The 20683-nt window shown below is 41.9% G+C and overlaps 4 protein-coding genes across 7 annotated transcripts in view; 1 reads left to right on the top strand and 3 right to left on the bottom strand.

Moving 5' to 3' along the window:
* Positions 1–937: 937 nt before the first annotated feature.
* On the bottom strand, positions 938–3563 carry LOC110985738 (thyrotropin-releasing hormone receptor-like). Its single transcript, XM_022246976.2, has 2 exons — positions 3371–3563; positions 938–2825 (listed from the first exon to the last, which is right to left on the bottom strand). Exon 2 carries the CDS (start codon positions 2785–2787, stop codon positions 1582–1584), a length of 1206 nt encoding a protein of 401 aa, XP_022102668.1. The 5' UTR covers positions 2788–2825; positions 3371–3563; the 3' UTR covers positions 938–1581.
* Positions 3564–5554: 1991 nt separating this feature from the next.
* On the bottom strand, positions 5555–9414 carry LOC110985724 (uncharacterized). The gene is made up of 4 exons (XM_022246951.2): positions 8862–9414; positions 8324–8557; positions 7856–8050; positions 5555–7491 (listed from the first exon to the last, which is right to left on the bottom strand). Exons 1-4 carry the CDS (start codon positions 8923–8925, stop codon positions 7190–7192), a joined length of 795 nt encoding a protein of 264 aa, XP_022102643.1. The 5' UTR covers positions 8926–9414; the 3' UTR covers positions 5555–7189.
* Positions 9415–10044: 630 nt separating this feature from the next.
* LOC110985742 (uncharacterized) lies at positions 10045–12967 on the bottom strand. Its single transcript, XM_022246981.2, has 3 exons — positions 12643–12967; positions 12105–12299; positions 10045–11539 (listed from the first exon to the last, which is right to left on the bottom strand). The coding sequence occupies exons 1-3, from the start codon at positions 12734–12736 to the stop codon at positions 11256–11258; spliced, it is 573 nt and encodes a 190-aa protein (XP_022102673.2). The 5' UTR covers positions 12737–12967; the 3' UTR covers positions 10045–11255.
* A 1758-nt stretch (positions 12968–14725) lies between these two features.
* The window catches only part of LOC110985731 (uncharacterized), a 49072-nt gene continuing 43114 nt past the window's right edge, over positions 14726–20683 (top strand). For 2 of the 4 annotated variants that reach the window (XM_022246965.2, XM_022246961.2), the window contains exon 1: positions 15850–16096. The gene's annotated coding sequence lies outside the window, so the exon portion shown is untranslated. Of the gene's footprint in view, positions 14800–15834; positions 16097–20683 lie in introns of those variants that run through there. The other 2 variants (XM_087133921.1, XM_022246963.2) reach the window with 2 other exon arrangements.

The following is a 20683-nucleotide window of genomic DNA, read 5'->3' as shown; positions in this document are numbered from 1 at the left end:
TTACACCGACGCATGTTCATAAACACTGTAGACTCAGTACATCTTGAAATGACAGTCATAGTTCGTTTTAGCCCGTAGAGGTGCCTAAGGTGCAGTACCGTTTCGGACGTGTTAATGTTTTCAATACAAAATTGTCAACATGTCTGGGGAGAGGCAAGTTGCCCTATATACCCCCCGCTGAATACGCCACTGCTTTGATGTCACACCAAGTATTTGTGCTGCGGAAGTCGTATAAGTTGAATACAAGCACTTGCTGATAATGTTTTGCGACGTCGAATTCGCTTCAATTTTGAGTTCACCTGAAGTATGATCCTCCCTTTCAACGATTGAATAATAAAGTTTTCAGCATATTAAACACGTTCTGATGACACGAGGTCAGGGATTGGCACACTTTGAACAAATGCATGGTTTCGTCTTGACCAAATTCCTCTTTAAACACGTGCATACGCCTACAACACCACTTCTCTTGGGTTTATTGAGGATAGTGGGCCCCAGTGGACAAGAGGTATATCCTTCGTATAAATCATTCTTTCCTTCATTGAATGTTTATTGCATTTATATGAAAGTGCTATAATTCTTCACTTTGGAAAATACCAAAACTTTGACCTGTCTCAAGATAGAACTATATGTGGTGCTTAATCTAATTGATTAGAGGAGTTCTACATGGGTGTACGTAGGATTAAACTTTTGTGAGAAAAAATGCACATGCACATATTGTACATTACGCAGTGCAGAGTTTTTAATTACGAAGTTCTTATTTAAAATTCTATTCTTCACACACTTTGATTTTTAATAGCATTCAATGTACTCCGATTTCTATCGTGAGGATTTACCTGTAAAATACCTGTAAAAAAATTTGAAAAGACTACATCTTGCTATTATATCAGATACTGTTATAACTAAGGTGGATAAAAACCTCAATGAGAGGGATGCTTGTAGAGGTACACAAAAATATAATTTATCAAAACGTTTTGTTATCTGGTGACAAAATGTGTAACCAGAGATGCGATTGAGCAGTTGGTGAGAAGCAACATGTACCCAAGAACCCACCTCAGACGATGGACTAATAATACAGCGACCAGACTAAAAAGCCATCCGGTCGACTGAGGTTGTACTACAGAGTCACAGGTGTAAACCAATCCTGATGGGCTGCACCTTGCCCAGGTGGACTCCCTGACCTGGGCTAAATGGGTTTGTACCGTACTTGTGCATTAGTAGTACGCGTGTAGGAAGCCAACCCAAGGGATGTTTACACCCATCACAACGCAGTTGAGTCTAGTGCCACAACAGCACGGTAACTATGGCGTCCCCTATGATTATTCTATGCAGCAGGGAGGTGTTCTCTGGATGCACCAGGATGTTGCTTGCCCAAATAGAGCATCGAACGCGTGTTGAATAGCAGGGGTGTGAGAATTCAGCTTTCAACTTTTCAGCTGATGTGTTCTGATTTTTATTTTAAATTTTGTACCCCTAATCCGTACATAATTATGGAAACCCTTTCTTAAATTTCAGCTTTTTGCTATAGCTGTTTTCAGCTTTTTTGTATGTGGCCACTCATATCCCTGAATGGCACCTAGCACATCATTCAGTTATTTGACCGGAGGCATCTTTATCCGTTTTGGACGGACACAGTTCAATGCTGTTGACATTGAGCGTCTGAGGGGGCGATTTTCTGGCTTTGCTCAGATACTGACGTTGAGCGGATTCACGGCTCGAGACGCGTCTCATGAAGGCGTCTCGGAACGACCTCCGATAGGACGGATTGGTGGCGTTGTATATGAACGGATTTATGGCCGAGTTTAGGTACAGCATGGTGCGAGCAACGTGTACGAAGCTTCCAAAGCCCCTTTCGTCGTCAACTATGTCCTGAATGGCGGCTCCGAAACTCAGCGCCTGAAACGGTGCCCCGCACACGAAGAAAGACACTCCGTTGGCAATGAGCATGATCGACACCTGGTTGCGCACGCGGTCGTTCATGGAGATAGCGTGCTGGGACAGTGCATTGCTCCCTGGCCTGTCTTTGAGCGCGCGGATGATCCTCACGTATGCGAAACAATTGAAGACCATGGCAGAGAAGAAGGGTATAGTTTGAAAGAGGTTGGTGGAAATAGCCAACCAGTCGTTGCTCGGGACGGGTGCGCAGACGCCAACTATATTTGGGTAAGCAGAATATTCGGTGCTGTCGGGCCAAACGATGCACTTGAGCAGAACGCGGCAGTGAGTGGGCACAACGACAACTGAGCAAAACAGAGCAAGGAACCACGCACCAGCAATCAGCTTCCAGGTACGCGAGTAAGTGTACATGACCATGTGCTTTAGCGGGTGGCACACGCCGTAGTACCTCTCCAAGGTGACCAGGGTGACGAGGAAGATCGACACCCAGTTAAAGAGGTGCTGGAGGAGGTTCAGGCTCGTGCAGCCGGCCACACCAAGGTAGAGTTGGTCCCACGGCACCGGAGTTACGAGGTAACGTGCCAGCTTGTCGCCCACTGTGACGACCAGGAACAAGATGTCTGCAATAGCCAGGTTCATCAGGTAAGCGTTGGTCACGGTGCGCATGGAACGAATCCTTGCCATGACGAACAGAAAGGCCAGGTTCCCGACTAGTCCGATGGTTAGAATAGTCGGCATAACGGCAAGGACCAACACCAGGGAGGTAATGTCGTACAGGAAACTCGCGGCAAATTCGGTGGAGAGAGAACAGTTGAACGTGTTATGGGCAGGGCAGGTCATGGTGGCGACTTTGTTTTCCACTGCTGTGCGTGTTGTCTCGAAAGTGACTGGCATTCATTGAAGACCCTATGGTCTTGGTGCTGACAGGTAATCTGCCAAAAAAAAAGAAAGTTGTACAATATTTTACATTAAATGTTTTTCGCCATTGCTAGCGGTGACAATACGCGAGCTGAGGGAACCCTATCGAAGCAATTATATAGTAAACAATCAATGCAAGTTTACCAGACCGTGAAGACAATCGAAATAGCATGCAGAAGACTGATATCGAAGAGTCGATTCTGTATCAAATGACTTCTGGCTCGCCAACAATGCGTATGCAAATAAAAACCCGGTACTACTTTGCGTGTTTTCAAAGGGGATTATTTTTTCCAGTTGTAACAGCAATTATCCACATCAATGGTATCGAGATACACAAGAACACAAATTTTAAATAATCATCTCGTCCAACATTAGGGACCGAATATAAATTTTATTGGTGTGACGATGTCCGTTTTGAAATTACATGTAATAATGTTCATTTTGCTACTTGTTAACATAGAGAATATAGTTTACGGCGCTTTTGCAACAGTTATCGTTTACATATACTGTGTAGGCACGCGAACCAGGCATGCATGCATACTGTTTTTAATATACAAACCTATGCGGCCGGAACACCAGTAGACGAGTGCACCACACTACCGGGAAGATGCAGTATATCCTGGACCGCAGTTCAGACGTGTTGGCCACCGGCATCAAGTCATTTTGTTCCGTCAAAGTCACCGACTATTATAGAGTACTGAAGTGTGACGTCACTGTTTAATAACCAGAAAGTGTAGTACAAACCAATGGAGTACATGCGCACGTTGATTCACGCGCTGATTCTCTCTCGAATGCCTTTTACACACACACAATTGTGCGCGTGACGTGGACAGTTCGGTATTCTATACTGTTACAGACTTCCTTCCAACCAGTAATTTATTGGACTGCGTTACCGAGAATACGGGGGATCTCCATCCGCCTCCGAGACCACGGAAATTCCTCCAACTCCAAGAGCATTGACTAAGTATAGCCTATAACACGCTCTGAAAATAAACACCGTTTCCTGGGCCACGACACTCTGGCTGCCCTTTATAAATTAGATTAGGAGTGAATAATTTTTTGGCAGTGAGAAAGTGGGAGTTCTTATCAAATTTTCTTCTGTCTATGAGAGAATGGGATTGATGTAATAATGAGTGCTGACCTCTTATCCTCCTGCCAGTGGAGAGCGCATTAAGGTTGACCTAATTGCGTTTGGATAATCACAATTTGTAGCTTTTGATTCGTTTGACTTCTTCTGAAACTTTAAAAGCATTTCCGGCTTAATTTCTGCCAAGCGTTTCGTGATGTTAGTTTTGGTCCGGTGTATTAGTACCAGTGTACCTTGCAATATCCGGCAACAATGTTTACAGATTTACGTGCCACTTGCGTGAGGAGAAGTGAGCCGAGTTTGAGCATCGGGTAACGTGAGGTATAAAAAAGCACGGTGTGTTACAAAACCATGAGTCTTCACTGACAAAAGGCCGTTAAGAGCAGTGCATACTTGTCCCTGGTGTCCAATTTAGAGGCCAGCAAGCATTTGAGGCCTCGTGTTTTCCAGGTAGATTAAACAAAGAGCTCCTATACGCCATAGATTCATTATAGGGAGACAAGGGATGAAGAGGCCTGGAGGTGGGGGACATACTCAATTGCTCTACCTCTTCAGTTAATCCATCAGCTACAAATTGCTTTCTTAGAAAATTAATAGAGTCCAAAAGAAGATAACCTGTATCCTTAAAAGCGCCATGTCTATTTCAGAATACCATTTTCAGAGTTTTAATTGTCAGTATATCCAAAGAATAGGGTTTCGCTTGGAAACTCTCATCATGTCTTGCTAAGCCCCGCCCCGAACCATTTCTGTGTAGTTCAGAGCCATTCTAAAATAATCTGAAATTTAAGAACAGTAAAGCAAGACTTTTTGAATTTTGTCTTGTCTACTAGTTCTGTTATTCACAACAAAGGATACAATCTATATCTTTTATCGTCCCCATCTGTGAATCGATCAGGAAACAGGTTCGTCTTATTAACTCAAAACTTGCAAGCCCTGAGCATGTTTCGCACGGGATCGTGGTCCGACGAGCTTAAAACACGGTTATTCAGGTCCGTGTTTGTCCTCTTTGCAATTCAACTTAGCGTTCACTTTGCCGGGATAAGAGCATAAAGAACGTGGACAGTGTTGGCCTTTCGCCAGGAAATGGTAACCGCAGCCTGCGAACTCACCAACTTTAGCACTGGTGAACATGCTGTAAATTTCATTCTTGTCTCTGTGTCCGATGTTAAACATATCAACCGCAGATCAGAATGTTATCGGAGCGTAGCAACATTAATCCCTATGTGAAATTCACTTTCATTGTGTGTGCTCGGTATGCATTTAGTTTTGTTCGTTACGCCCGCCATACTTAGGGGTCTACTTCGCATATTCTACACTCCTTAAAGGTACGCACAGCACCAAAGACCCATTCAAGCGTCTAAATTTGTAAGGAACCGAACGATATCTTCCCCATTCATCGATGTACGCTCTTGTCAATTTTCTGTGAAAAGCTGGTATAGTCCTGGTTGTCTAGCATGTCCATGTCAACTGAGCAGGAGCCGGTCGTCATCTTTGATAAATTTAAGGGCTACTTTGACGCCAGCCTCACTGCTATTGCAAAGCCTGAAGATGAGTCTACCACGTCAGAAGAGCTCAAATTCAAACTGGAAGCAAAGGAGCTCAGTAAACCGGGTACCGGTAACATTGTGCAATTTGAATGTTGTAGGCATTTGGAGATCCTGTTATGAAAAGTATAAGCTGCCCTTGAACTGGGTCACAACGCCGAATCAGCGCTTGAGACCGTTCAAGAGTCCTTAGATAGGCCGTACCGTTGCACAGAGGAAGCAACCAATCTGCATCGGAGACTCCCGTAAGACTGGCTGAGGGACTTTTTCACATATAAATAAGACCGAGGCAGATAAGCGGTCCGCAAAGAAAGAAAGTCATTGCGGCTGAAGAGGCTGCCTTAAGGACATCGAGATTCAAAAGCGCCGTAGAAATGGCCAACTGCAGATTGCTTCGAAGCCACCTCATCCCGACCCTTATGTTTTTCGAGGTATTTGTTCGAATCTTCTCTTAATACTTTGTCAATTTCAGCACTTGTTTGTGACCCACCGTTATACCATGCTGTCATGATTCACTGAATACAGAGACATTACCTGCCCATTTTATACCAAACTGTTTTTCCTGAATACGAGTGAAGCGAAGTAGCATGCATATATAAAACGCTTGCATTTAGTAGTCGGGAACGGCGGAGAGCAATTCCCACCAATAGAGCCTCCGTTGCTAGGAAAACTGCACCCTCATCTTGATCCAGCTCCAGGCCCCCAATACTCCGTACGTCAACACCATTGGAGCAAAATAATGTGTATCTAAATCCCAAGGCTGCCTGCCACAAACCAAGAGGTCGTCACCTGCAAGCCTTGGTCGGCCGTATACAAACAAGTATATTGTGTCCGTGTTATACCTGCGTTGCAGCACGCAGCCGCCATGCTCAATAACTTACCAGAGATGCATTGCGCATGATCTCTAATGAACTGGAAGCCTGTGGGGGTTGCAGCACAGCAACGCTGTCCCTGTTCCGTCTAACGTTACAGTGGCGTTGCATTGACAACTGCTGCGAGAAACTCTGTTATAATAATCGATTTGAAGAAACGGTCGATTTGAGGCATGATGGATGCAAAAAATAGCATATTATTTAATGACTTATGCCACAAAACACCACACCAGGATAACAAAATCCCTCATCACACCGAGTTGCTATCTTCTGGAGTAACATTTTGGTTCCTTTTACTTTTGGAGTTGGGGTTCTGTTATTGGGGTTAGGGATGTTTAAACAAACGTGCAAACTGACGCTATGTTCTGCCTTTAAGCATTAAGTCGTCCCTTTTAATTAATTTATTTATTTTTGTTTGCGTCCAACTGTGTCCGCTGCCTAAGAACTGTTAATAAACGGTGACAGATGTTAATGACATTTCAAGAGCAATGGAACACATCTGCAGAATTTCTTTTCGTTGTAGGAAATCATGAAGTTGAAATCTATTTCATGGTTTTACCAGATTCATTGGGGTGGTCGCTTCTTTAAGATAACTTAATTAAATATTACAGAAAATTGGTGAGAAGGTACACCTATTTTTAAATACCATACAAGTCACACTTACTGATTGGACTTTTTTCTTTGCACAACGCACTTGAATATCTGTGATTAAAATGAGAGTAATTTGTGCTTCGTATGAGATTTGAATTAGTTGTTAAACTCTGTTTTAACTGCAGTATGGAAAACATTGTTCTCCACTTTTTTCCCTCAAGCTCTTTTGAGGGCCAAGTTGACAATAAATTGAATTCAGATCCCATCACATCCCTACTGATGGATCAAGGATTCAAGAATTTCCATTCTGCTCGCGCGGACGAAAAAATACCCACGTAGTGCACTTCCTTCGCAAGTGTGTCGACCGCCTCCATCGTGTACCGAAGGCCGCTCTCCTTCACGAAGACCACCTCAATTTCGACCTCAGGTATTGGCAAGGGCTCGTATTCACAGGTGACTGTGAATTGGCGGGTGCCCAGCTCTTCGGGAATGGCCTTCGTTTGTATCGCCCCGTAATATCCTGCGAATGTGACACCAGGCACCCCGGACTGAAGCTTGTGTATGACCATCTCTGTCGCGCGGAATTCTGCGTGGAACAATGATGTAAACAGACAACAATAAGCATATCATCGTAATTCCTAGAATGCCTTTGTCCTGTGTAAGTTTATGTATGTTATCGCCAACGCTTGTTTGTTTGAAAGTGCACTCCGATTGTTTCCCGCCCAAAATATCTTTATAAAGACTGAAGCTTCATATAGATTTTTCTGTTTGAGAACAGATCGACAAAGAAAGAAAGTAACCAATTTACACTGGCCTTTTCTACAGTTTTCCACTAAGTTATTGGTGATCCACTGTATCTTTGTCTTTTCACAGGGTTTTTCATAAACCGTCTTACCATAAATTGCTTTACGGTTTTTATCATATTTAAGCCATAAGTGGACTTTATCTACCTATCATGTAAGGTGGCCTTTCCGTCACTGTTATTTGAGGAAACTCAGCCAAGTAAACACGGGGAATGTCAGTTTTGTCGTCCATGCTTAGCTCAAATGTGGTGCGCAGCGGGGATGCAAATTTGCCCAACGGGAACAGCACCTCGGCACCGCCGTTGTCCGTGGGCCCCGTAAAGAAAGTCCTCTGGGGTTCACCTGTTAAAAAAATCAGCAATGTAAACCGATTCATTAATCCAGTCACCAATTTGTCGATACCCACTGATTGTTTAAGGTGTGGTAATTTGTTGACAGAGGTTACCATGTCTTATCAAACTCCATGATGGGCGAGATTTTCATTTCTACCCAAACGTCCTGGCCTGCGGTGCTGTGCACTTCAGTCCAGCGTCTGCGTTTGTCTTGGACTTACCCACTCGCTGTGTCTTTCAAGGGAAGCTTAGGGCTCAAGTATTGGTTTGTTGTATAGCCTACCTCTTGGGCAGCCCAGGGCGCGGCGAATCTCCTCTGTAGTTTTACTGAGCTCTGACAAGTTGAAGGCACGGACGCAACTACCGCTGACCGCCGTGTTCACCCCGCCGAGTCGGAACGCAGCACAGTCGCAGGGGTCGAGGGGAGACTGCCCCGTCAGCACCCAGCGGTACAGCAGGGTTTGAGTACTGGCGTCCCGCTGAAGCTCTTGACCGACGAAGCACGTGTACGCTTCAACTGAGAAGGGAATTACATGGGTATGCATGAAGTAACGCTATACCAAGGTGATGGGTGATAACAGACATCAACATTCAAGATTGCATCGGGTCAGTCTGTTTTGTGTCCCACAACTTTTGTATCCGCTCCATTTACCCGAAAGTAGTTTGACTTTATCACTTTTGATAAGTTGTGAGTTGCAGTGACGTAACAACACGCCCCATTCTTCCTCGGCAATTGATGCGGGTTAAGGGGAAAAATCGACCCTAGTCATGACCAGCTCAATCCACATCCCTCGTGAAATGTCAAAGTGTGTTATACTCACCAGCGATAAAGGTAAACTGCAAAATGATAGCAGAAATAACGGGAAACGTTTTCCCCAAGCCCATTCCTGTAGACTTTCAAATGGAGCTGTGTTCGTTTCTGATGATACCAAGGGTTGTTTACTTTCTTCAATTTCCCTTGAGAACAATTTGCTGAGACGGGTGGAGGGAATCTCATTTAGAAAGCAATCGATATTCCATCCACTTTAAAATTACTTGACGGGTTGGCGCTTCGTTGAATCCAGTCAGCTCGAGCTGGATTCGTTTCAACTTGAAACATGCTTCATCCGATCCACCCGTTCACAATCTTCTATGCTAAGTACAGCACTTGTATATGCACATGTAATAATTTGTTCTGTAAAACATCTGACTATCCTACATGAAAGTGTAATAATGTATGTACAAGACAGCAATATTCAAGCACTCAGTGTAATGATGAATGACCGTGGACCACGATCAACTGGTGACGTTGCCATGGCATACTGCATAGCAACCGTTGGTTGAGTCAATATAGCCGGCTGGCTGTTAAAATTGACCTTCCAGGGTTTGATCTAGCGGTGACCTGTTTCAACAAAAATGGCAGGAGTTTCCAGAGGGGAAAAGAAGCCTGTTGGAACATTAAATGGCTAAATTGAAGCCTGTTCGGTGGGACAAAAAGCAAGTGCTGTTGGCTGTATTACAAAACGTTGCTTCTATTATTTCCCAACGCTGTTCACTGTATCCCCTCAAAATACTGGCCCGTGTTAAACATAAATTATCACTGGACCGGTGTTTATAACTTGCATTAAAAAAAGGAAAAAGGAATCTTTTAGCTCCATCTTGTTTTCATTCCATTTGATTTGTTTTCGGCTGTTACAAAATATGCTCCACCAGTTAACACAAGCAATCAAACCTGAGTCTGTGCCACTTTTAGCACTAACTGAGATCAATGGAAGCATAACGATGACGCATGCGTTCTCAAACCTGAGGCGTCCGTGCCTTTCATAATGGGGGGGGGAGGGTTACCACATGCACACGACCGTGAAGTTTATCAAATACCTTGGGGATTTATAGATCGTGATGACGTCATTGACACGTACTCGTCCCGGTGTACAGCTCTTGCCGGCACTGCAAAAGCAGCGCGTAACGTTACAAACCAGTAGATAAGCTGCCACAGATAACAGTTTCGTTCTTCATCCGATTAAATTATTTTTACCACTGCACAGGCACATCACTTCTTTATTTCAACAGTAAGATGAGATGATAAGAATTATATACATGTATTTATTTCACAAGAAATATAACTCAAATAGAGAAAACTGAGTCTTGAACAAGTGTCAGTGAAAAGTGAAGCAGTGCGTCCTACATAGTAAAACTAAAGACAAAACATTACATAATTGTGCACAAGTTGGCTAAACAATATACTTCATTTATAATTTGACCGTGTAGACAAACACACCTTAATGTCTATATGCCCAAACAAAGGAACTAATCTTGTTAAACTTGAGAGAACGAGGAATTAGAACTCTTAGCAAAAGTGCAAATGTACTATTAAAACGAATTTGATTCTGTTTCTGACAGTTTGACTGAGAGCACCTGTGTTAAACGTAGGTCCTTTAATTGAAAGATGACCGCGGCGCCCTCCATTCAGTTCAATTTGTTTTTTTCAGATGGTTTAACTTTCTTTTGCTGGAAAATGAGTGGTTACATCGCAAATCCTCCATAACTGTGCTCTGAATAAAGGTTTTGGGAACAACTTCGTTTTGGAAAAATCAGATCAACCCATTCCTTTTCGTGACAGTCTTGAACATAATGTCAAGTTTACATTTAATCTAAATATCGACTGGAAATGCCATTTCTAGAGAAATGTGTCGAAAATATTCCATACATATAGTCCATTCATTTGTCTTCGAAAGGTTAAAACACATCCACATATGTGGGGGAGATTTTGCTGAATTCTCTGTCGAACTCTGCCAGTTCTCAAAGAACGTAGGCCTGCTGCATACCATTGTAACATTTTTTACTGAAGTTCTGAATTTGATTTCACTCTGTGTCGAGGAATATTCTACACGAGACAATGCACACAACACTATTTCAATACCTTTTGCTTCTGGCAAATTTAAAGCAACAGTGGCCTTGTGCCGTTCATAAAACAACAATACTAATGCACTTTGAGATAATAAATGCGCTGTTTGTGACTTGAAATTTAACTTTGCAAGTAAAGTAGGACTTTGTGTCTTTGCTGAATATGTATGTTATTGCTTTTCTCTCTCCAAGATTGTCATCAAGTCTTCACTGGAATGAAAAGAAAGTACCCATCAGTTTAAGTATAATTATGTAGTACATTTTGTCTTATACTCTCGAGACGATATTATGCCCCTCGAATTTTTCCAAATATATGTGTTTGTTAAGTGAATTCAAATTATATCGAGCGATATTTTGGGGGGCTCAAAGAGTGAAAACTTCCATTTGACACGTCCGGTCGATGAAATACCCAGGAAGTGCACACCCTTTGCTGGGGATTCCTTGAACAGTCTGGATATTTCAAGTCCTCCCTCATTGTAAGCAAGTCGTATTGTGATTTGTTTGTGTTGATAGGTCACCTCGATCTGGCATTGATTAACCAGGAATCTGGTCTGGATATCTGTCGCTGGGGATTCAGACTTCCGCGTCCTTACCCTCATTCCAGTCACGAGGAACTCTGAAAAAGATTAAAATCAGTATGATTTGATTTGATTCTATTTGATTTGATTGATTTTTTAGCAAAAGTGTTTTTAAAAACCATATAGGCCTGTACATGTTTCTGAAGGGATAAGCACGCCTTATTCCATACTCCATACTTTAATTTTTTAGTTGTAAAAAGGCCTTCAGAAAAAGGCCTATGTACACTTTGTAATTTTTTAATTTTTATTGGCTGAGTTGGTCTTATGATCACCCATAATACTTTAACATAATACTTTAAAGGGATAATAGTTCCTAACACGGGTGACTCCAGTATTGGCGTGATCCTCCCTAAATGGGGATATGGACTTGGGCTTTTTACACACTAAAAAATTTTGAAAGAGGGAAAGTAAAGTAGACCAAAACGTTCGTGTTTCTCTTATTTTGAAAAAACGTTTTGGCTCCTTTCTTAGGAGGCCATCCCTCCCCCTAGCCCTCTCCGGATCCTCCATGGGGTCAAAACCAACTCAGACACAACCACATCGGATAAACCCAGATGCCTTACTCAGCATTTCAATTAAAAAGGATGAAACAGAATCGTTTACCTATCAAATAGGGTGACTGATTGATCTGCGAAGAGTTACTAGTCTTGGCCAGGTAGATTCGTGCGATACAGTCTGGATTTTCCCTGTTTAGCTCAACTGTGATGCCCAACGGAAATGTAACTTCACCGAAAGGGAACAGCACCACTGTGTCGCCGTTTTCTGTTGGCTCCGTGATGAAAGTAGGATGGTCCTCACCTATTAACAATCAATACATCCGATACAGTCATCAACTCATCGATATACTTGATAAGTCTGTCAGTCACAGTACCGTATTTACAGGGTGGTGGGGGGGAGTAATCTCCAAACATTTCGAAGCTTTCGACAGCATCTGATGAGCTTTTCAATGTTCAAGTTCCACAACTTGAATATGCGTTCAATCAAGGTCGACTACGGACGCCAGTCGTAATATTAAATGGATTCCGAGGATGTTTAAGACCAAATTTCATCACCACACGACTTTTTTTGCTCTATGTCACCTCTGCGTGTCTGCGACTGCTCTGCGATGGTGTCTGCGCCCGTGGCCACGATGACAACCTACCCTTTTGGCAGTCTGGGACACCTGTCATCTCCGTTGGTGTTTTGCCGAGCTCTGCCAAGCTTACGCCAAGGGCGTAAGCGGGACGTCCAGCCATGTTTAGCCCTCCCAGCTGGAAGGCATTACAGCCGACACCGCCGAACGCTTCGAGAGGAGGCTCCGTCAGCAGCACCCAGCGGAAGTGACTCCCATGTTGCGACAGCAGCTCTTGACCGAGGAAGCAAGAATATGCTCCAGCCACACAATGAAACAAAGATAAATTCTTAGTGGTGAGAAAAACCCTGAGATACAGACTAACTGGCACGAATATTATATACTTTCTTCACTGTGCATGACGTCACAATTTGAATCTTGTGTGGCCGTTCATACTTTGCGCGAAAGCGAAAGTGAACGCGCATTTGTGACGTCAGATCAAGATATTCGCGTTGCAACCCTGTAAAAGTGAAACCAATTTCAACTCGAGCGAAATTTCGTTGAAAAATTGTCCTGACGTCAATATCGCTTCGCTTTCGCTTGAAGTATTAACTGGCCTTTAGTTCTACAAGTTTCGCAATGAGCAACAAAAGCTGGTTGTGGTTTTTTCTTTAAAAATTCTTTAACCTGTGTTTTGCAATTACACGTTTTGCAATAACCGTGTTCAGGCAGTAAACATTAGGCGCATGTCCAAATTCTGTTCTCATGGAACTTTGCTTCGATAGCTTCATTGTTAGGGAGGTGAGTAGTTGGACCAGGCAAATGTTAAATTAAGTAGCTATGAAGACTTTTCCTTCAGACGTCTGAGGATATCTGTCTAAACGCAAAAGAGTGAGTCACTTGTAAATCTACTCAAGAAGACTGAAAACTACTATGTTGTAAAATTCGCACTCTGCCAAGGAGATAATATACAGATGATATACAACTCGAAAAGTAGCTGTCTTTTATACGGCTCCTCTATTTTAGAGTGATTTTCACTGGACGGTAATTTTTAACCGTTTTGGAGTGGTTTTCACTCTTTTCGAGTCGATTTGTGAAGGACTCACTCTTTTTGAGAGTGTTTTTTTTACACATTTGCCTTTAGAGAGTATACCGGTACTTAACATTGAAAAATACCTACAAAACCGATGGCAACACAGTCTTTTAAAAGTGAAGTCGAAGAGAACCTGTTTTTCAGGAAAGTTTCTTCCACACCACATACTTTTTGTCTTTTTACAATTTTCACATCAAACAGTTTACAGGCCACTGATTAGTTCATATTAAAAAGCAGGTTTGCTTCTACCAGTCTTTTTCATTTTTAAAGTTTGTATCCACATTCGAAAGCGGCTATTATAATTCCCAGAATCCATACTTACCAATAGTAAGCGGCCCATGTACGACAAAAACCATAAGCATTGCTCCGAGCACGTCCATATTCGATTTGCTCCAAGTTTACGACTCGGTTTTTCTTATCACTCGAGCCTGTCACCCCCACGATATTTTTAAGACATTTTAAAAACGCAATCAATATTCCATGGTAAAAATTACTTCAGCTTCGCTGCATTCCTATGCTTCTGCACTTGGTTCATTTCAATTTGAAGGCTCCAATATTGTGTCTCACTGCACTTTCATTTAAGGTCTGCTGTGCTGAAAATTATATTTCTCTTCTCTTGCAAGCAAGTCAAATGTGTTCAAGGTTTAACTGCTTTGTTTTTCTGAGCTTGCGAAAGTGTTGCGTGGTCGCCCCTCCAGAATAATTTTGAACGCAGTCAATATTCCACAGTGACAACCTGAAAATTTGTACAGCTCCGCCTCATTCATACACCCTTCGCTTAGTTCATTTGGCTGCAATTGTTCTCTTGCAATTTCTTCCCGTTGTTCTCTTACATTTTCAATTAAGGTCTACAGTGCTTAAACGTAGCCCGCCATTCAGTGGCGTCACATCAGTGATGGCGGGTGGGGGGAACCGGTGAGGTAGGTATGAAGGAGGACATAGGACGGAGAGCCCCCCACCTTTGCGTTGGTCATTGTTTGATCGGAATCTCAGGAATTACATCAGGGGTGTGTGTAAGGCAACAACAGTCCAGAGTGTGTATGGGGATTGGACATGTAGGGGGGTACCCCTCCTTCCCATATCTTGCTGGATATTGTGAGGGTGTGGCTGGAAACCATCTGACACTGAGAGCGCTGTTCACCAGTGGCATGTCGGTAAGAATGAATGAACAAGTCAACCGTTGAAGACGTCAATACGCATAATTTGCAAAAGAAAAGACACATAATTTGAAGGGTAATCGCTCGGCTGTAGGAGCAATATTTGTCGTGGCGGTTGATGTGGGAATACTCTATCTTTCTATAGGTCCATTGTCATCTGAATGCAAAAGCAGAAGTCTGCGTGTATTGTTTACATCCGTCGTGCGACTAATATTAAATCCATTTTGCGATTGATGATTGGTATCTATGAAAGCCCAGGAAGAAAATAAAGAAAAACTGAAACCACTCTTCTGAAATTCCTATGATTTGAGGTTGCAGACACGAACATCTAACACTCGGTTTACTAACAATGAGTGTCCATTGTTATTTCACCGTGCTTCTTTTGTTAGATGTTCATAGAGACCTAAAACTAGGTTTGCGAGATAATCGTATTTGAAGTTGGTCTCTTTTTCAAACGCTTATTTTCCTAGCACTGAGCATTCCTTTGACTCAAGCAATGCTACCCCATGCAAGATCTTAAATGACTAAAAACTACAAAATAAAATTTCTAGAACTCAATTGGAATTTATTGTTTTGGTCTATTTTGGCAAAAAAATCGTGTGACTTGTCTGTTCGTGAATACAGCACACACAGTACATGCTTTTGTCACAACACGTGACCATTGCAAAATTGTTTCATTTGTATACATGTCTGGAGTCAATTCGTCTCTTCGTGAAAACTGCAAAATAAGTTTTGCCCAATGGCTTTTCCCTTTTTTTGCTGACGCTGTATCTAGTCGCTTCATGAAAACGAAAACTGCGGTAGCTGAATTTTACTTCAGGAGATCATTGTGATTTGGCTGATTTCAGCAGATTTGGTTTAAAAAGTTTTACAAGTTGTAGGCATCACATAGCCTTGCTGGTTTTGCCAAAAAAGAAGAGAAATTTGAAAAAAAAAATGATTTGTCTCTTCGTGGAAACGTTGACTATGCAAGCAAGAGCTCCGGTCTAATAGTAAATCGTTAGAGGGCGCACTATGCTTGACTCGCGTCATGTACCATGGAGGCTGGAAGTGCTTGCACACGTACCTACATGTAGGTAGTAGTGGAGGAAGGAACTTAGCTGCGGCAACTTGTTTTTTTCACAATGATGAGACAGAAAGGTATGGTGCCGAGAAAACAAAAGTAGCCTCACAAGTTTTGTTGATCGTGTTAATTGCGTAGGTTGCATGCTGAGCCAACTGAAACACTACAACCTGACAACGTTTACGAGACTGAGTGACATGACTGACATGAGTGAGCAGAACCCTGAGTCATGTGAGTAAGCATGGTAGGCTGTGTGTTTTGTGTGGTGTATGGTGTGTTTTGGCATTTGTTTTTTTTAAGTACCTATGGGCAGTGTAATCAGACATGCCAGACGTCCTGTATTTTACGGGATTGTCCCTTCATTAAGTTCATGCCCTTTTCATGCTTTTGCCCTGATCTGCTGATGTCTCGTGTCCTGCACCCATACGTCCAAACTATAGCGTCTGCCCAAACTATAGCTGGGACAGTAGTGCTGCAGTCATGCAGTTGGGCTGGCCCAACTACATGTATTGTTGACCAGTTTCAGGTTTGGGCATCTCACATTTGACACAGTTCATCTAAGATATGGCACTTCATCTATGAAATGTCATGGTAAACAAATGGCATATGCTGGGCACAGGCACACGGGACCTCTGGGCTGTAGTTGGGCCAGTCCAACTATAGCACTCTAGTTAGGACGGGCCCAACTATAGTTGGAACAGTCCCAGCTATAATTGGAACTGATGTTGTAGTTGGGGCATAACAGTGACCCTTTTCGGGCATGCCGGGACACGTTTTTAGGCTCCCATTATTATAGTATTTGTACAATTTCTACAGATTAAATGATAGTTGATACAAAGAAATTACCAACGCGTAATGTTCTCAAGATTGCAAGCTGCTTAAAGCCAAGCTTCCCGTGGATAATATCGCTAGGCCTAGCTAGTCTTGTCACGAGTGATAATAACCGACCTAGGCTGTGTCTGAAATGGGCTCCATGGCTACGGCTTGGTCTATTGTCTACGCATCTCCGCACATTTCCAATGGAGTGAAGACCTACGTGTACACCTAGACAACAGATTCGGACAAAGTATAAGATTTTATCACAAGTCGTTGGCGGTCGTCACTTGTCAGGGATTCTTTGGTCAAGGAAAAACCGGAACATGCATTCTTACAAGCTGCATACATGTAAATGTAGTTTATCGTTCTATTGGAGTTTAAGAATAATCAGAAATCAGAGTTTAATCATGGCTTCAAGTTCAAAAGTCACAGATTCTAATAAAAAGGTGAAACATGAATGTACATGTAAGTTAGACCAGAGTGGCAGTCAAAAACAGAATTAAAATTTGTTGCCTTTTGCAGTGCAGTGAAATGAGAAACACTTTTAAACTGTGTTGCATTGCATGATTTGCACCCCCATTTCAAGAAAAGTTCTTAAAACACATCTACATAATTTTGAATTGTGCAGAAATACATGTACATGTATGTTAAAAATTATACATGTAGTTTTCACGACCCTATTTCACTCCCCTCTCAGAGCAAAACTAAACAACAGCCGTCGGGTACCGAAAGGTGTCTAAGAAATTCCCAAGAATCGTGACGTCATACATGTAGGATGGAATCCTTTATCCAGCGACTGTTTACTGTACTATGTACAAGCGACAATAATTCCAGTGCTAATGCTTTTTTCGATCATGAGAACGATCAGTTGTTATGTTCGTCTTATTTACTCGACGAAGAAAGCGACACTGATGGAGCTGATGAGGCTCAAGAAATATTGCCGTATCAGTTGGAACCATAAGACACCAAAAGATTTTGCAACTCGAGGTTCTTGGCCATGGGCATATGGCAGCGACCCGGAGGATCGACAACAAAATACTGACTAGTAATGATTCTGTCCTGCACCATTATACTAAAAATTTGTCTTTTTGAAAAGACGTAACAACAGCCACTGATAACACAGTTTCTCTGCATTCTTTTGAAATTCACAATTCACCATAGAAATATTTACATGTGGACAACGCGATGTGAAACAAAATAAACGCGACGTGTCGAGTTAGTTGTCCAATACATGTACCTCAGCCCGATGTTGGGAGAAGGGCATAGGAAACAAGACCAAATGTGGTTGACTTGACACTTACAAGTTACGTACTGTACATGTACATGTACCTGCGCCAGAGCTGAGAGCAGTTATTATTCTTGCGCAGACCAATCTTGGTCTGGAAAGTCGAGTCCGTCCAATGACGTCACAGTTTTGCCAAGATTTGTCTGCTACCCTCATGGACTGATTTCGATAATTTTTTGCGAAGAGCCCAGGAGGAGACTGTAAAAAGCACACATAAATGCCAATTTTTGCTTATTTAATGACATAAAAGAGGGGCTCATCCAACTTATTGTATATAAGACGGTTGAAAACTATCATATAACCTCAATTTAACCCTACCGGTACATGGCCCTATCCCTTTAAACACAAGGAGTTAGAACAAAGTCCCTACAGACATGACAGACCATAATCTGATTAACTGCTCTGGTGGGCTCCATAGACAAAGCGTGGCTACCTGCCCTAGTGTTGAAGACTGTAGACATTCTTTGTACACAATGAACACCACCGCCAGGTAGCTGGTAACCCACATACTCACCATGTTTCGCTGCGGCATGCTGGAGATTTACATTAAGAGATAAGCAAGACTTCTTACCCTGTTGAAAAATTCTATTATTTAATGAATAATTTACTTTTTAAATCATTCTAAGTTTTCTGTCGCTTTTCATTTGAATCTGCTTGAAACAAGCCTCCACATTGCCATTTTTCTCATTTAAGACAAAAGAAAATTTTTCCTTCCTTTTCATGAATTTTGCATCTGTATTCAAATTCGAAAATAATACTGGAATATTTGACAATCTTTTCAATATTCAGTTATTCTGATATTTGGCATTGCCCTATATTGGTGCTACTGGTAGCTCCCATCATGGTCTGATGATGTCTGACCACTGCTAATCCCTCACTGAGTTTCTACTGCCAGTACTGGGCCAAAACCTACATGTAGGGGCCTACAGGTGCATCATATGTGCATGTACATTTATGTTATTATTCATGTTATTAGCATGGTTAGGGACCTACATGTACATGTACATGTACCTGTACATTGTGTACCATGCCTATGGGCCTACTGTGATACAAGTACATGTATCTAATGTACATGACGTACATGTACATGTACTGTACATGTGTGTGACGTTGCCATTGGATCAGTGTGATATGTAGGGAAGCCAGTGATACAGCAGGGTTCTGTGTTTGTAGGCCTACATGTACATGTACCGGTACATGTATCTGTCACCACACAGATTTGGTCATTTTCATCGATCATTTTCTCGCAATGCTGTGGGAAATCATCGGTCATTGCCTGCGTTGTGAAGTACATGTACATGTATTCCCCACTCTGAATAGAAAAAAACTTTTGTACATGTTCATTACATTTTTTGAAACTTACATGAGATTTGATGAAGGAAAAATTACTTTTAGCTACTGTGACATGGAATCCGCCATCTTGGTTTTAGCATGCGATGTTGTGGTCATGTTTGCCCTTGAAATCTTCACAGGATTCAAGATGATGTCATTGGTGAAAATACATGTAGCCCTACACGTATATACACATATATTCATGATCAGAGGAAAATAGGCTTTTACATGGTACCAAAAATGTGCAGATTGATGCATGTTAATATAGGAAAATGTCAAGGAAAGTTTAATAATGAGTTAAAAATGAAACTTTCTATATGAAAATTGCGACTTCTGTTGTTTGTATCTTTAAACCAATATCTGAGCATCGTTGAAGAGCCAGGTTCTGATAGGCAGACTTCTACATTTGTTTTTGGCCTCACCGAAGGTACATGTAGTCAACTTTTCAAGCATTGACTTTCCAGATTTCGCCTGGTTCCAGATCATTTGAAAAGTAAAGCTACATGTACCTTCATTGTATTGTTGTCCGACACCATATTTTCAGATGAGTGCTGTTTTTAATGATAAAACGAAAGTTTCTAATAAAATTTCTTTTCAGACAATTTCTGGGCAAAGAAGTTATGCCCAATTTCCAGCTCGCATCCGGACATGTTTGGGTGCTTGGTCAAAAATTAAGGGAGCCAAAACATGTGATTCTATATAGGCCTACTTTTTCATACTCAACAGTCATATGCATGTACATACTCTCATGTTGAATTCTTTATCACACCAAAATGAATTTTAGAGTCTCCAATTTCTAGAAATATGTCAAAAGCTGAACAAATGTTTTTTCCTGGTTTTGCATTGCGCATGGAAGTGCATGCACATCGTTGGTAAATATAACTACTGTACGTGCATGTGTGCAGCAGATTTGTACTGGTAAATTTATGTGACATAATGGGTTTGTCAACAATGTGGTGCCGGGGATATGATTGGTACTGGTAGCTCGCTGCACAGCTGGAAAAGTCGAGTCATAAGTTGCTCAAGTTCTCTTTTCTAGTTCACTGGAATTTTGAAATATGAACTAAGTTTCACTAAATTAAGAAACTCTTCATTAGAAAATCAGCTTATCAAATCAGTTATACTGTGGTTCTGGCCGAATGGATTTTTCACTTGATTACTTTTTATGTGCAAAAAGTTTTGAAGTGATTCGGAACTGGTTAAACCAATCAAGAACTAGGAATAGAGTTGTGTTTACTTGCGCCAATCCTGAAAGTCCAAATTAAAAGTTTAGATTTTGAAAACACTTTTGTAGTATCTCCTGCAAACAAGGTGGACTGCTGACAAAATTTCACTGAAATGGCAGGATTATTTGAGCTGCCATCAGAGTGAATAATTTTCTTTCC

Source organism: Acanthaster planci, linkage group LG03 (genome assembly GCF_054643075.1).
Source record: "Acanthaster planci isolate LZ-2023a linkage group LG03, COTS_SCS, whole genome shotgun sequence".
Taxonomy (NCBI): domain Eukaryota; kingdom Metazoa; phylum Echinodermata; class Asteroidea; order Valvatida; family Acanthasteridae; genus Acanthaster; species Acanthaster planci.
Note: the sequence above shows the minus strand (reverse complement) of the source record. Positions and strands in the feature narration are given on the sequence as shown.